Source organism: Hypomesus transpacificus, unplaced genomic scaffold (genome assembly GCF_021917145.1).
Source record: "Hypomesus transpacificus isolate Combined female unplaced genomic scaffold, fHypTra1 scaffold_184, whole genome shotgun sequence".
Lineage (NCBI taxonomy): Eukaryota > Metazoa > Chordata > Actinopteri > Osmeriformes > Osmeridae > Hypomesus > Hypomesus transpacificus.
In genome coordinates, this window is record NW_025813733.1 from 71,145 (window position 1) to 85,009 (window position 13,865).

The 13,865-nt window shown below is 44.0% G+C and overlaps 1 protein-coding gene across 1 annotated transcript in view; it reads right to left on the bottom strand.

Moving 5' to 3' along the window:
- Positions 1 to 6,611, bottom strand: part of wt1b (WT1 transcription factor b) — a 20,709-nt gene extending 14,098 nt beyond the window's left edge. Inside the window, 4 exon segments of the mRNA XM_047051849.1 lie at positions 52 to 157; positions 2,392 to 2,514; positions 6,195 to 6,576; positions 6,579 to 6,611. Of these exon segments, the coding sequence (XP_046907805.1) occupies positions 52 to 157; positions 2,392 to 2,514; positions 6,195 to 6,576; positions 6,579 to 6,611 (644 nt within the window).
- Between the last annotated feature and the right edge of the window lie 7,254 nt (positions 6,612 to 13,865).

The following is a 13,865-nucleotide window of genomic DNA, read 5'->3' on the forward strand; positions in this document are numbered from 1 at the left end:
AAACTGGAGTTGCCGGAAGTAGGAAACAGGATACAGGAAGAGTGTAGGTACCTGTTGTAGTTCCTGAGGAGGAGAGCTTGGGTGTTGGGACAGGACTCTGCAGGGTTAGGGTAGCTGAACATGGGAGGGGGAGGGGGGCATTGGTACTGCTGATTCACTGTGGGCACAAACAAACACAACCAAGTCAAAACGGCATCCCCAGACAAGCAGGCAGCCAGTGGAACACTGTGTTGTGCTTCCACAAGAATACGTCCTACGTACTGTTTTTTTCATGTACGTTTTAGGGTTTTATCCAAAGCGACATACAGAGCTCATGGGAAGTCCAGAAGAAGATGAAAGTTCAGAAGTGGATAGACTGTTTTGGTGGTTGAAGTCCAGGAACAGTCTGTATTTACCAGACACAGTGCAAATCCTGTTCACGTAAAGGTGACGCGTATAGCAATCCTCTCCTGGGGACTTTGAAGCCACTAATGATTTACAGGGAAACGATGAGCAAGACTGTTTATGAGCTGTCTGATTGCACTTCCTACGTGGTTACAGGGTAACACATGCTCTCTGTTTGGCTAGCTCGCTCTCTCACACACACACAGACTAGCTCTCTCTCTCACACACACACAGACTAGCTCTCTCTCTCACACACACACAGACTAACTCTCATCTCTCACACACACAGACTAGCTCTCATCTCTCACACACACACAGACTAGCTCTCATCTCTCACACACACAGACTAGCTCTCATCTCTCACACACACAGACAAGTACAGACCACAAAATCCATAAAGACATGAAGAGAACACACACACACGTAAAAACACATTTCCCCTCAGCACTACTCTAAACATCCTAGTGCTCCCAGTGGTAATAAAGCAATCCATTTTCAAAGCGATAATGAACCAATGGGTCTTTTCTGGGTAATGTGGTATATGAGTCCCTTGGTGGTTGTCCACATTCCACCACACTCTGTCATTAAGCTGTTTCCTCAAGTTATCACTCCCATAGTCGCAGCATTCACTGGTGCAAAATGACAAAGTATTTGACTGAGAACGTGTGAGGGTGAGATAGAGACAAACAGAAAGATAAGGAGCAAGAGGCAGAGTGTGTGTGGAGAGGGGGAGAGAGAGAAAGACACAGAAAAATAGAGATAGAAATAGAGGGAGATAGTAAGTGTATGTATGTGTGTGTGTGTGTGAGAGAGAGAGAGAGAGAGAGAGAGAGAGAGAGAGAGAGAGAGAGAGAGAGAGAGAGAGAGAGAGAGAGGGAGGGGAGGGATTTTATTTATTTAACATTTTAGCTGACCTGTCCTCTGAAGACTGGAAGGAGGGAGAAAGAAAGAAAAACATTTAGAGGGAGTGAGTAACAGAAAAAAAAAAGGTAGTTCATGAAGAAGGAAAATCGTAATGGATAACAGGCCATTTTTCGCCATGACGTCAAACAAGAGTTGACGAAAAGTACATAATAGTGATGGGAAGTTCGGTTCTTTTTACTGATTCGGTTCTTCGAATCTCGTTCAGTAAAATGAACGAATCTTTTTTCGAGTCATTTGTTCATTTCAGGGGGGGGGGGGGGGGGGGGGGTTGGGGGCTATACGTCCACTGCAAAGGACGTATAGCCCTTATACGTCCACTGTAGGTTAGTGCATGACATGTGCACCAGCAAATAATATTTCAAAATAAATTCCTGCATTAAAATAATGTATCATGAGTTTGTATGATTTGGTCATGTATTATCACACTAGCATTTAATTATCACGTCAAACAATTACACTGCACTAAACTGTAAGTGTAAATGTAAAGTGAAAATAACAAAACCAGTCAGTATGATGACTTGAGCGAATATCATTCATTCACGTCTTACTAAAACAGCGGCCACGCGAAAGGGAATAAGGAAACTGTTTCCTCTACTAAAAAATACAATGCGGGTCACGTGAAAAAAGGATCCAAAGACTCGTAGAAAGACCGAGTCGGGGAAGGAACTAATCATTCGTTTCCTCTAGCTACAGAGCCTATGCAGGTCACGTGAAAAATGATCCAAAGACTCGTAGAAAGACCGAGTCGGGAAAGGAACGAATCGTTCGTTTCCTCTTGCTACAGCCTATACAGGTCACGTGAAAAATGATCCAAAGACTCGTAGAAAGACCGAGTCGGGAAAGGAACGAATCGTTCGTTTCCTCTAGCTACAGAGCCTATGCAGGTCACGTGAAAAATGATCCAAAGACTCGTAGAAAGACCGAGTCGGGAAATGAACGAATCACTCGAAGGAGAGGACTCGTTACTCCCGAGTCCTTATAAGGATTCGTTCAAAATGAACGAATCGTTCACGAACGACACATCACTAGTACATAACCCTTACAGAACTTGTCACACAGACATGATGACGTTCTGATAGTTACCCATCATGGTGTGAGGAGACAGGTTGTCTTCGTGTTTGAACGGGTGGCTGGAGACCTGCGGGGACTGATGAGGAGGACTGTGACCGTAACTGAGCGCGTGGTCGAAGCCCAACGTCCCATAATCTGGGAGAGAGGGGAAGGAAGAGAGGAGAAATCTATCTCAAATGTAATGTTGAATCACACCTACTCGAGCATGCAAACATGCACTATTTCCACAGTAGAGAACTAAATTAAAGAAGTAATTCATAGACGTTTAGGGCAGTTCCTGAAAAGATTGACTCATCATTCATAAATTTCGGCGTATTACGCAATCCACCATCCCTCACCCTCTAAAGTTTAAACAATCGCTCGAAAACGACTTTCTGCTGAATAAACAAAGAACTTGTAGACGTCGAGATGACAACTCTCTTTACCATTCACGCACCGGCTTAGTTTGATGAATAAGCAATCTTGTACTGTACCATTGTTTACAAGGTTTCTCATTTTCGTAAACTTGATCAAATACTCATATAACAGTGAACAGGAAACTACAAAATTGAGTTCGAATTAAGATAAATCGCCGCCCCGGTCCTGTGCTTGTCTTGTGAGGTCAAAACTAGACCACACTTGGAAACAACAGTCCCAAAATTCTAACGGGAGTAATAAAGTAAGCCATAACTCAGCGCTTCTGTCGTTTCAACATTTGTTTTCAAACAAAAATATGAGATTTGGCAGTTGGAGACCGATGCTGACTCAAATTAAATGTCAAGACATCTTGACCGTGTCCCTGTGCAGTGATATTTGCATTTTACGTAATGAATAATTTCTCTTTTAAAATCTTTGTTCAGGAGTTTTGCTTCTGTTATTAAAAATAAAAAAATAAAGAGCTAATATTGTGAGGGGTTTTAACACAAAACTTCGATTTTGCAAACACTCAAATGGGGCCCAAATTCAAGTATTACAGATAACAGATCCTAACGCGTATTTCTGTGTGTGTCTGTTTGTGTATGTATATATGTATGTATGTATGTGTGAGTGAGTGAATGTGTGTGTGTGTTTAACACTACAGGGCACAGACAGAGTCCTCCGAAGAGGGAGATCTCAGCTCAAGGTAACGGCTTTTCCCACGCCCGCCTGCCATGCATGCGGCTGCAACCTTGAATCTCTCCTTGAAACATCCCGTCACGCGGGATAAAACTAAATCAAATACAAATATTCATTTCATTCGCCTGCCGTGATCAGTACAAACCAGTGTGTCTTCCAAATCAACAAGTTTACTAGTTTAGTTAATACAAACAAAAACTTTGCATTGAGGAGAAACAATACCTATATCAATAATAGTCAATATCAAAATAAGCATATCACTAAATGTAAAACTGTTTGGCGTTTGGTTAAATTATGTATCAGTGAATATAAAGACCCACAGTGTTGGAATTATAAAATATAAATGCAATATTAGTCACAACTGTCCTAGATGAAACAGCTACCCCCTAACTAATTAAGTTATATAATCATGACTAATACAATGAATGAAAAGCCACTATTATTATCCTATAAGGAGTAATAATAATATTATAGTATATCAGGGTCATCAGACGATCACACAAAAACCCATCTCATAAGATTAAAAATAAAGATATGGAGTTTTGGTTTTCGTAGCCAAAGCATCATTTTGTTGTTGACCATAAAATTGTGAACAATATGTTTACATGTAGTCATTTAGCAGACGCTCTTATCCACTTAAAGCAAGTACAGGGACCTTCCCCCTTAGGCAAGTAGGGTGAAGTGCCTTGCCCAACGACACAACGTCATTTGGCACTTGGCCGGGAATCGATCTGGCAACCTTCAGATTACTAGCCCGGTTCCCTAACATCTCAGCCATCTGACTCCCACAAAAATCATTAGTAATTACATGGGTAATCGACAAGCAATTATCTATACCCAGTCACAATAACTTAACAAAATGCTACCGTTTTTATGCCTCAATAAAGCAAGGTTTTATAGATTTTTTACCGTTGACAGTTTAACTTTTTATATGCACTATCACTTTACATTCATAGCTAACTGAATACCATGGAAATGTAAGCAGAAGTGAGCTAACAGTGTTAAGGACTGGAGATATTGTGAGTGTGACAGGACTTGATGACCCTGCAAGATACACAACAACCTGCTCAGTCACAACACCTTCAGCCTCGTGGGAGAAATCAGGGATTTCCTCACTGCTTCACCTCAATCACTAGGTCAGCCTAATTACCTGATATTACTTATTGTTAATTCCTATTGTATGTGTTCCTGCTGTGGTCTGTATTGTGTGCTGGTGACAGTCATGTATGATACACTTGTTATCTTAAGGCCTGTAATAGATTCTGTAAGATGAAAGAGAGCTTTCTATTGGCCGTTTGGCAACTGAAGCGGGGGTCAAAGGAACAAGTGACTTGAACAAAGAGTTTTAGTAACCTGGTATTAAATGAACACTTTGAATTTCCTGTCGCACTTGAGAAGTTCCTACATGAAGTTCTGATGTGTTTTAGAAAACTCGAATACACAAACTAGTAGCTGAGACATAACTAGCTACTGAGATGTGGTGAACGAGGTGAGGTGACTGAGATGTGCGGCGCTAAGCCACAGTTATTTGATTATTGATGATTTGTCATGATCTTGGATTGTTCGGTTCTTCGACGCTCATTCTGGACATACTGTCATAGCAACAAGTCCGTTAGCTTGAACCTTCTAGGGAGCAGGCTTGTTTTATGTTACCAAGATTTGATTTTGGCTTTACAAGCAGAGGGGATAGGCTACAGGACGTTTGTCACAGTCATGTGTTGTCCGTTTTTACGACAACAACCTGTTGCAGAAGGTGCAAGGATAATTAGCAGAATTATGAACCCGAATTAATCGCGCATTGCGTAATAGACAAGATCCTTTAGCACAGCGCGATACTATAGTTTTTGAGAGATATCGGTTTTCTCGTAAGGGTGTCATTTACATCATTAATTTGTTGGAACCACATTAAATGATATGACATTAAAGATGATAAACAAAGTAATTATGAAAATACAAAACATTTTAGGCCTATCCTACTATAATGTCCCTGTACTTACTGTAAGTCGCTCTGGATAAGAGCGTCTGCTAAATGACTAATTGCAGGCTTATGTAAATGTAAATAAGCGATACAACATCTAACGTGGTCACTACATTTAATTTGTCTGCTACTTTTTGCCAGCCCTCTCTCCTGGATTTAGCAGACTTTGAGGTGTTCCCTGCAGTTCTGATCAAACGTTCGGAGTAGCCTTCGAGCAAGCTCTTGCTCTGTTGCGGAAAAAACGGGGCGCTCTTTTTGGCCATGGTGAGCAGCCAATAGCAGCGTTGCTGATCAAGGTTTCTACTATCGATACATAGGCTACTCCCTTTTAAACAAATGCATGAACGCGCAATTATCCCAAACAACTCAATCCAGCTATACTAATCACAAACAGCAAGGGTGTTCGAAGAACATAATTAGCCAGATCATGAGTAGCAAGATGATGTCATCTTGGATGTGTCATTTGATCTCGGATGTAATAAGCGACGTACGAAGAACGGACCCGTGGTGACTGCAATGTGAGTAAATACAGAGTGTTCCTTGACTGTGACCAATGAGACACGCTTAGAACTATGCACTTCAGATCTTTGATCTTCTACTGTACTTTTTAAACGTGCGCTATTCGAATCTCGATGAACAATATGGAGGTTTAACCTGGGTGCAGGGGGGGGGGGGGGGGGGGTGCAGCGCCTGTACCCAGAGAGAGAGGTGCGGAGGTGGGAGAGCTCAGCTACGTGCTTACCCTGGTTCCTGGGAGCTGGAGAGGCGTCCACACAGCTGGGGAGGTAGGCTCCGCTGGGGAACACCCTGCCGTGGGCCGGCGCAGGCTCCCCAAGGGCCCCTACCCGGCAGGGCCCCGTGCCTGTAAACTGTCCAGAGAAGTGCAGAGTGAAGGCTCCTAGGCCACAGGGAGGGTCCTCTAAGGTCTCCTGGGAGCCCCATCCTGGCTCCTGTTTGATCATGGAGGGATGAGAGGGCAGGGAGCCGTAGGGGGAGCTAGGGTGGAGGTCCATGAGGGAGGGCCACTGGGAGCAGCCCCCACAGCCTCCGCTGCCCCCCGGCAGGGAGGGGACCGAGGGGACAGGGGGCAGGAATGAGCTCAGGTCCCGGAGGTCGGACCCCGCGGGGCTCCCAGGGTTCCGTATGACTCCGTCAACATCAGGGCGCGGAGAGGGAGCGGATGAGGGGCGGGGGTGGAGGACAACGTGGTCCTCTCACAAACGCAAATGTGAAACTCAAGCGGGGTGGCAAAACTCCCGGAGGAAACAAACGCCTTGATGTGGAGGCGAGGGCGTTCAGGTGCGGAGCGTTTGGAGGAGAAAAAAAAAGGTCCTTCACAAAACCACTAGGAAACTTTTTTTGTTTGCTTTTTGGTATCTCGTTGAACCCTCCTTGGCACGGTTCGGTCTAGGGAGCCATGCTTGGGTCCTGCTGAGTCCGAGGGAAGGAACCAGGGGTCCAGGGATGACTAGGGTCCAGCTGGCGGGTGCGTCTGTGAGGGCAGGTCCTGTAGATCGTCTCTGCTGGGAGTGTGTGGGGGGACTCGGTCTCTGAGGGTGTCTGCCTGCTCTGGTCTCCTGGAGGCTCTAATACTGCCTTACTCCCAGAGCAGGGGGAGGAGCCTGTGGCAGGGGGTGGGGCCTGGACCTGTAGAGCAGCGATAACTCCCTGATCCTTTACAAACACAGCACTTTTTGTACGTGTAATGACTCATTTCTCTAGGCTGCATGAGTGGACAGTGTGACCGCATGTGTGTGTGTGTTGGTGGATGAGTGTGCTAGAGGAGGGGGGTAAAAATATATATATATATTTTATATTACATAAACCATTTATATAACCTGTCAGGCCTTACCCTCACATTATGAGGAGTCAGATAGCTGAGTAGTTAGGGAATCGGGCTACCAATCAGAAGGTTGCAGGTTTGATTCCCGGCTGTGCGAAACAACGTTTTGGCCTTGGGCAAGGCACTTTACCCTACTTGCCTCTGAGGAATGTCCTTGTACTTACTATAAGTCGCTCTGGATAAGAGTGTCAGCTAAATGACTAAATGTAAATATAAAATATAAACATTTAGTGATAGTCTACATGTTAATGTGTAATTTTTAAGGGTGTAACACTATTAAAAAAGGTTTAAACTATGAACAGTGTAAATCTTTGTGCTTCATTGTCTACTTATAGAATAGATATAGAATACTATTTCGAAAGGCATAAGGGAATCCTACCCTCTGTTATGATGTCTGAGATTAAAATCACAATCGCATTAGGCAATGTGCACAATTCCCAAGTTTAAGATGAAGGACTGAAACTTATTTAGATAAAAAAGTCTTCAACAACTTTCTAAATATATGTAATGTCTGTGCACATGATCCCCCTAACACGTGGGCCTAAATCCCCCAAATGAATGCCTTCACTAGCCCGTCTCTCACGTCAGACGCTGCACAAGAGCAGCTAGTAAGAAAGAATCCAAACGGTGACGTTTTTTTGGTAAATACCTTTATGCAAGTGATGTCACAATAGGCTAATGATCGGAAATTATGCTGTGCAATTGTTTTCCAGCCTGTTTCAGTCGGATTCAAAATATAGAATATGAAATCGTACATTTTTATTGATGTAAACTTTTGTTTATTGTGTTTATTAAACGAAAATATAACGTTGATATAGTTTTAAAGATAAAATTGTGGTTTGAAGTATGCCTAACATCTTCGGCATCAAATGCAAAGGTGACTGAAATGAGGTGTGTTTAGCTAAGCTACAGTGCCCTCCAAAAGTATTGGAACAGTGAGGCCAATTCCTTTATTTTTGCTGTAGACTGAAAACATTTGGGCTTGACATCAAACGATGAATGTGAAACCAGAGATCAACGTTTCAGCTTTTATTTCCAGGTATTTACATCAGGATCTGATGCACAAATTAGAAAATATCACCTTTTTGTTCGAACCCACCCATTTGTCACGTGAGCAAAAGTATTGGAACATGTGACTGACAGGTGTGTTTTGTTGCCCAGGTGTGTCCTATTACATACATTATTCAATCAATAAATACCACTGAATGTCTACACTCAGGTTCAGATTGGGTAAGATAGGTTTTGTCTATGCAGACTGTATTCAGAGGTGAAAACAACATGAAAACCAGAGCGCTGTCTTTGGGTGAAAAACAAGCAATTGTGAGTCTTAGAGAAGATGGAAAATCAATCAGAGCCATTGCAGAAACATTGGCCATAGCCAGTACAACCATTTGGAATGTCCTGAAGAAGAAGAAAACTACTGGTGTACTAAGTAACAGACGTCGAACAGGTAGACCAAGGAAAACATCAGCAGTTGATGACAGAAACATTGTGAGAGCTGTAAAGAAAGACCCTAAAACAACTGTTAGTGAGATCAGCAACAACCTCCAGATGGCAGGAGTGAAGGTATCACTATCTACTGTTCGCAGAAGACTTCATGAACAAAAGTACAAGGGCTACACCAGAAGATGCAAACCACTCATTAGCAAGAAGAATAGGAAGGCCAGGCTGGAATTTGCCAAAAAGTACAGAGATGAACCTCAAAAATTCTGGGACAAAGTTTTATGGACTGATGAGACTCAGATTAACTTTTACCAAAGTGATGGAAAGGCTAAAGTTTGGAGAAAGAAAGGAACTGCTCATGATCCCAAACACACAAGCTCATCTGTGAAACACGGTGGAGGTAATGTCATGGCTTGGGCTTGCATGGCTTCTTCTGGGACGGGCTCATTAATCTTCATTGAGGATGTAACACATGATGGCAGCAGCAAAATGAACTCGGAAGTCTACAGAAACATTTTGTCTGCCAATTTAAGGAAAGATGCAACCAAACTGATTGGCAGAGCCTTCATCATGCAGCAAGATAACGACCCAAAACACACTGCCAAAACAACAAAGGAGTTCATCAGGGGCAAGAAATGAAAGGTATTAGACTGGCCAAGTCAATCTCCAGACTTAAACCCTATAGAGCATGCATTTTACCTGCTTAAGAGGAGACTGAAGGGAGGAACCCCACAAAACAAACAACAACTGAAAGAGGCTGCAGTGAAAGCCTGGGAAAGCATCAAAAAGGAAGAATGCAAAAGTTTGGTGACGTCAATGGGTCACAGACTTGCTGCAGTTATTGAAAGCAAAGGATTTGCAACTAAATATTAAGTCTTATTCACTTAAATATGTTTTAAGTATATCTGTTCCAATACTTTTGATCACATGACAAATGGGTGGATTCAAACAAAATGTGATATTTTCTTAGTTGTGCATCAGATCCTGATGTAAATACCTGGAAATAAAAGCTGAAACGTTGATCTCTGGTCTCACGTTCATTATTTGATGTCAAGCCCAAATGTTTTCAGTCTACAGCAAAAATAAAGGAATTCGCCTCACTGTTCCAATACTTTTGGAGGGCACTGTATGTGTCTGTGTGTGTGTGTGTGTGTGTGTGTGTGTGTCTGTCTGTGTGTGTGTGTGTGTGTGTGTGTGTGTGTGTGTGTGTGTAGGCCTACTCACTTACAGGGTCTAGAGGGTGAAAGAAGATTTACAGGAAGTGGTGAATGATGGTTTTAGCTAGAAGTGGTACTGCAGTGGAATGTTTCCAAAGACGTGAACTAAATGCAGCCTTGAAAATGTCTAAAAAAATTGCAGCGCTTAACCTGCGTGTATCTGATAACTGTAATACACATTGGCTTGGGATATATACTTCACAATGAGATAGATTAAAAAAGAATAAGGTTAAAAGCATTCCAGTGGTTTATCACCTTATTGACTGGGAGGTGAGGAGCTGGATTCCCTGCTCCAGTCTGTGGTCAGCAGACCAGACCAGGGTTGGGTTCTGTGTTCCTGTAGATGTGTGTGTGAGTAAACCTAACCTCAAGACTGAGAACAAGATGACTAAGAATCCTTAATAACCGTATTTGACTGCATGTCCTTTATTTACGAGCATCATTATCACTCATGATGCGTGGACGTCCATTCAGGCGCCCACGGCCAGGCCAGCGTCTCGTAGCTCCTGCCGAGGTCCTGGTTGAGTTTGTCGGGCTGATCCCCTCCACCTCCACCCCCTCCACCTCCACCCCCTCCACCCCCTCCACCTCCACCCCCTCCACCTCCACCCCCTCCACCTCCACCCCCTCCACCTCCACCCCCTCCACCTCCACCCCCTCCACCTCCACCACCATCTGGTATTTCGGTCTGTGTTTCCAGTGAAATTTAGTGACCCCTAATTCAACTCTGGATGGCTGTGTGTGGGGGGGGGGGGGGGGGGGGGGGGGGGGGGGGGGGGGGCTATGTGTGGCCCAGGGGTGGAGAGAGAGAGACTCTTAAGGAAGCTAAACCCAGTGTGAGAAATGTTCAATCTTTCATGATCATGGACAAAAGGTGATAAAATACAATTTATTTTATGTTCTCATTCTGGCGTTGGTGAGTCTATACGTGCTACCTAGAGCGAGCTGTTGTCCAGACTGTTCTACACAAATGATGAAATCTACAGATGTATATTTGCTGATGTAGCAAAGGTTACTGTTTAGTCAGTCACTGTTGCACAATCTGACTGATGTAGAGCTATTCTAAGAAAGTTTTGCATTCTCTTGAAGTTTTCACAATGCTTTACGGTAAACAATACATCGGTTCCTCATTGCTGATTTGTGAAAGTTTTTTTCATAGTCTGATGCCAGACTTAAATCAAAGCTGGAGCTGGGCTACAGTTTTCAAACATCTGACATCAACTTACTGGGGTTTGATTCAATAGAAATATTCTTAAGAGCAGTTCCTGGGGCCACACACCAAATGTTGTGCTGTAACACCTAGTCTACATTAAACTTATAAACATGTGTTGTGTCTACAATCAACACAGGTTCCTTCATTGCATATTATCAATATTGAAATTACCAACTTATGTTCACAGTGATACTGGGGGGGCAGGTTGTATTTTCTCAAGGATTGGGGGGGGGTCGTGTTCCCCCTTTTCCTCCCATGAATATATGTGATAATGGGCCCAGGTTCTAGAAGCCGTCCGCTGCCAAGCAGAGACAAGGGTCCGCATGAGCACTCCAAAACAGAAATAGTGTTCTGATAATCATGGCACTACCCTACAGGTTCTGATAATCATGGCACTACCCTACATGTTCTGATAATCATGGCACTACCCTACATGTTCTGATAATCATGGCACTACCCTACATGTTCTGATAATCATGGCACTACCCTACATGTTCTGACCTACTCGTGTTCCTATCCTTCAGCAGACCCCTGAAAGCGTGTGCTTGCTAGAGAAGAGAAGATGCGGGGTCAGATGGCTGAGCGGTTAGGGAGTTGGGCTATTAATCAGAAAGTTCCTGGTTCGATTCCCGGCGTGCCAAATGACGTTGTGTCCTTGGGCAAGGCACTTAGCCCTACTTGCCTTGGGGAGAATGTCCCTGTATTTCCTGTAAGTCGCTCTGGATAAGAGTATAATGTAAAGATCTCCGTGACTCGCTGGGTTTCTGGGACAGAAAGGAGTGTAAAGACAGTCTCCATCCCAGAGGAGTGCACAGGAATCCAAGAGAAATCCAGGCAAACAGGGGGTTTTCTTTATAATAATAGCACATAAGTAATAGCTCCCAAAATAATGAAGAAGTCCTCCTCTTTCCTTCCTCAGCAAACAACATAACTCACTGATGCCAAGCAGGTCATGCACGAAGGATCTTCAGATCACTAGAAATATCTCCAAAACACAAAGAACAGAAAGAAGCCTGGTCCTGGTTGAGAGTCCCTGTGGAGTCATGAAAAGGGTTTTGTGTCTAACCCATGGGGGCGTCTATATGCAGGTGATGGGTTCAGCTCAGTGGTGAGAGCATTTGACTGGAGATCCAGAGGCCACAGGTCCCTTGTCAATGTTGTTTTGGATAAATCACCTGCAAAATTAATTATTTGTATTATTACAGTACATGTTCAATCTCAATGTGGTCAAAACCAGGTTTAAAACATCATCTCAGATCATCTCTGGTTGAGGCTGAGCTAGGGTCTGTTCTGGGCGAGAGAGATCAGAACAGCCAGAATGAAACAAATCAGAATCTGTTTCCCAACATCTCAACCTAAAACTTTAATCTCAAATTTGTAGGCTTACGCAGAATAACTCATTCAGGGCTGAATCAATCGAACCACATCCTTTCTTCCAATAATTATTTCATCAACAACAACAGAAATCAAAAATGTGTTGTTATGCTGTGGTCAGGTGGTGTGATCAGATTGACAGTATATATGGGGGTCAGGTGGCTGAACGGTGAGGAAGTCGGGCTAGTAATCTGAAGGTTGCCAGATCGATTCCCGGCCATGCCAAATGACGTTGTGTCCTTGGGCACTTCACCCTACTTGCCTCGGGGGGAATATCCCTGTACTTACTGTAAGTCGCTCTGGATAAGAGTGTCTGCTAAATGACTAAATGTAAATGTATTTGAGTCCTGAGTGGTTGTGGGGACCAGCTGCAGGTGTTCTGCTGTTGCTGATCCTCGCAAACAAACATTGTTTCCTGGCAGAAGCACAGGACACTGATAACAGCCCTGCCTCGTGTCTGTGGCTCCGCGACAGTGACTCCGCGCTGCGGCTTCTGTTCCCGCCTGCCATGTCGAACAGCGTGTTCATTTGAAGAACATTATTCCACCCATCTTATTCCCCAACCTAGTACAGATGAGACACGGCTCACCTCGGCACTTTTACCAAACATCGGCTGATAACTTCAAACTCTGCTCTTTCCCCACGTTCGCACAAACGTTACATTTTTAATTCTCTCTCCTATCAAGCCTCGACACACTTCAAAGTGAGCCGGGTATCTAAGGAGAGATAAGAGCAAGAGAGACCTATCTGAGGGAGAACAGACGTCTCTGACTTGTGTGTGAGACTCCCTTCTCTTTGTGTCGCCGCGTTCCAGGGTCACATTCTAGTATAGGGTTACCCATCCCTGGTACACATTCTATCATCTTTGTGGTCGAGGTTAGAATCTCTAATACTGGAATCTCTGCTACACATTCCAGAAGCTGTGTGGTTGAGATTACAATCTCCAGTTCTACAGTCTGGGACACATTCTATGATCACAGAGGTCGGCGCTCAGAAGAAGAGCATTTGTCCGATCAACAGGTTGCAGGTAAAAGGATCTGCAAAATGAACACATGGTGCGAACAGTATGACCATGTTGTCAGGACAACAACCTCTCTCTTAACATCAGCAAGACCAAGGAGATGATTGTGGACTTTAGGAGGCGGCAGGAGGAGGAGCATGCACCCCTATTCATCAATGGATCGGAAGTGGAGAAGGTCAGCTGCTTCAAGTTCCTCGGGGTGAACATCAGCAATGACCTCACCTGGTCTGTTCACACGGACAAGGTGGTCAAAACGGCCCGTAAGCGCCTCTTCTTCCTGAGGAGACTGAAGAAGTTTGGTA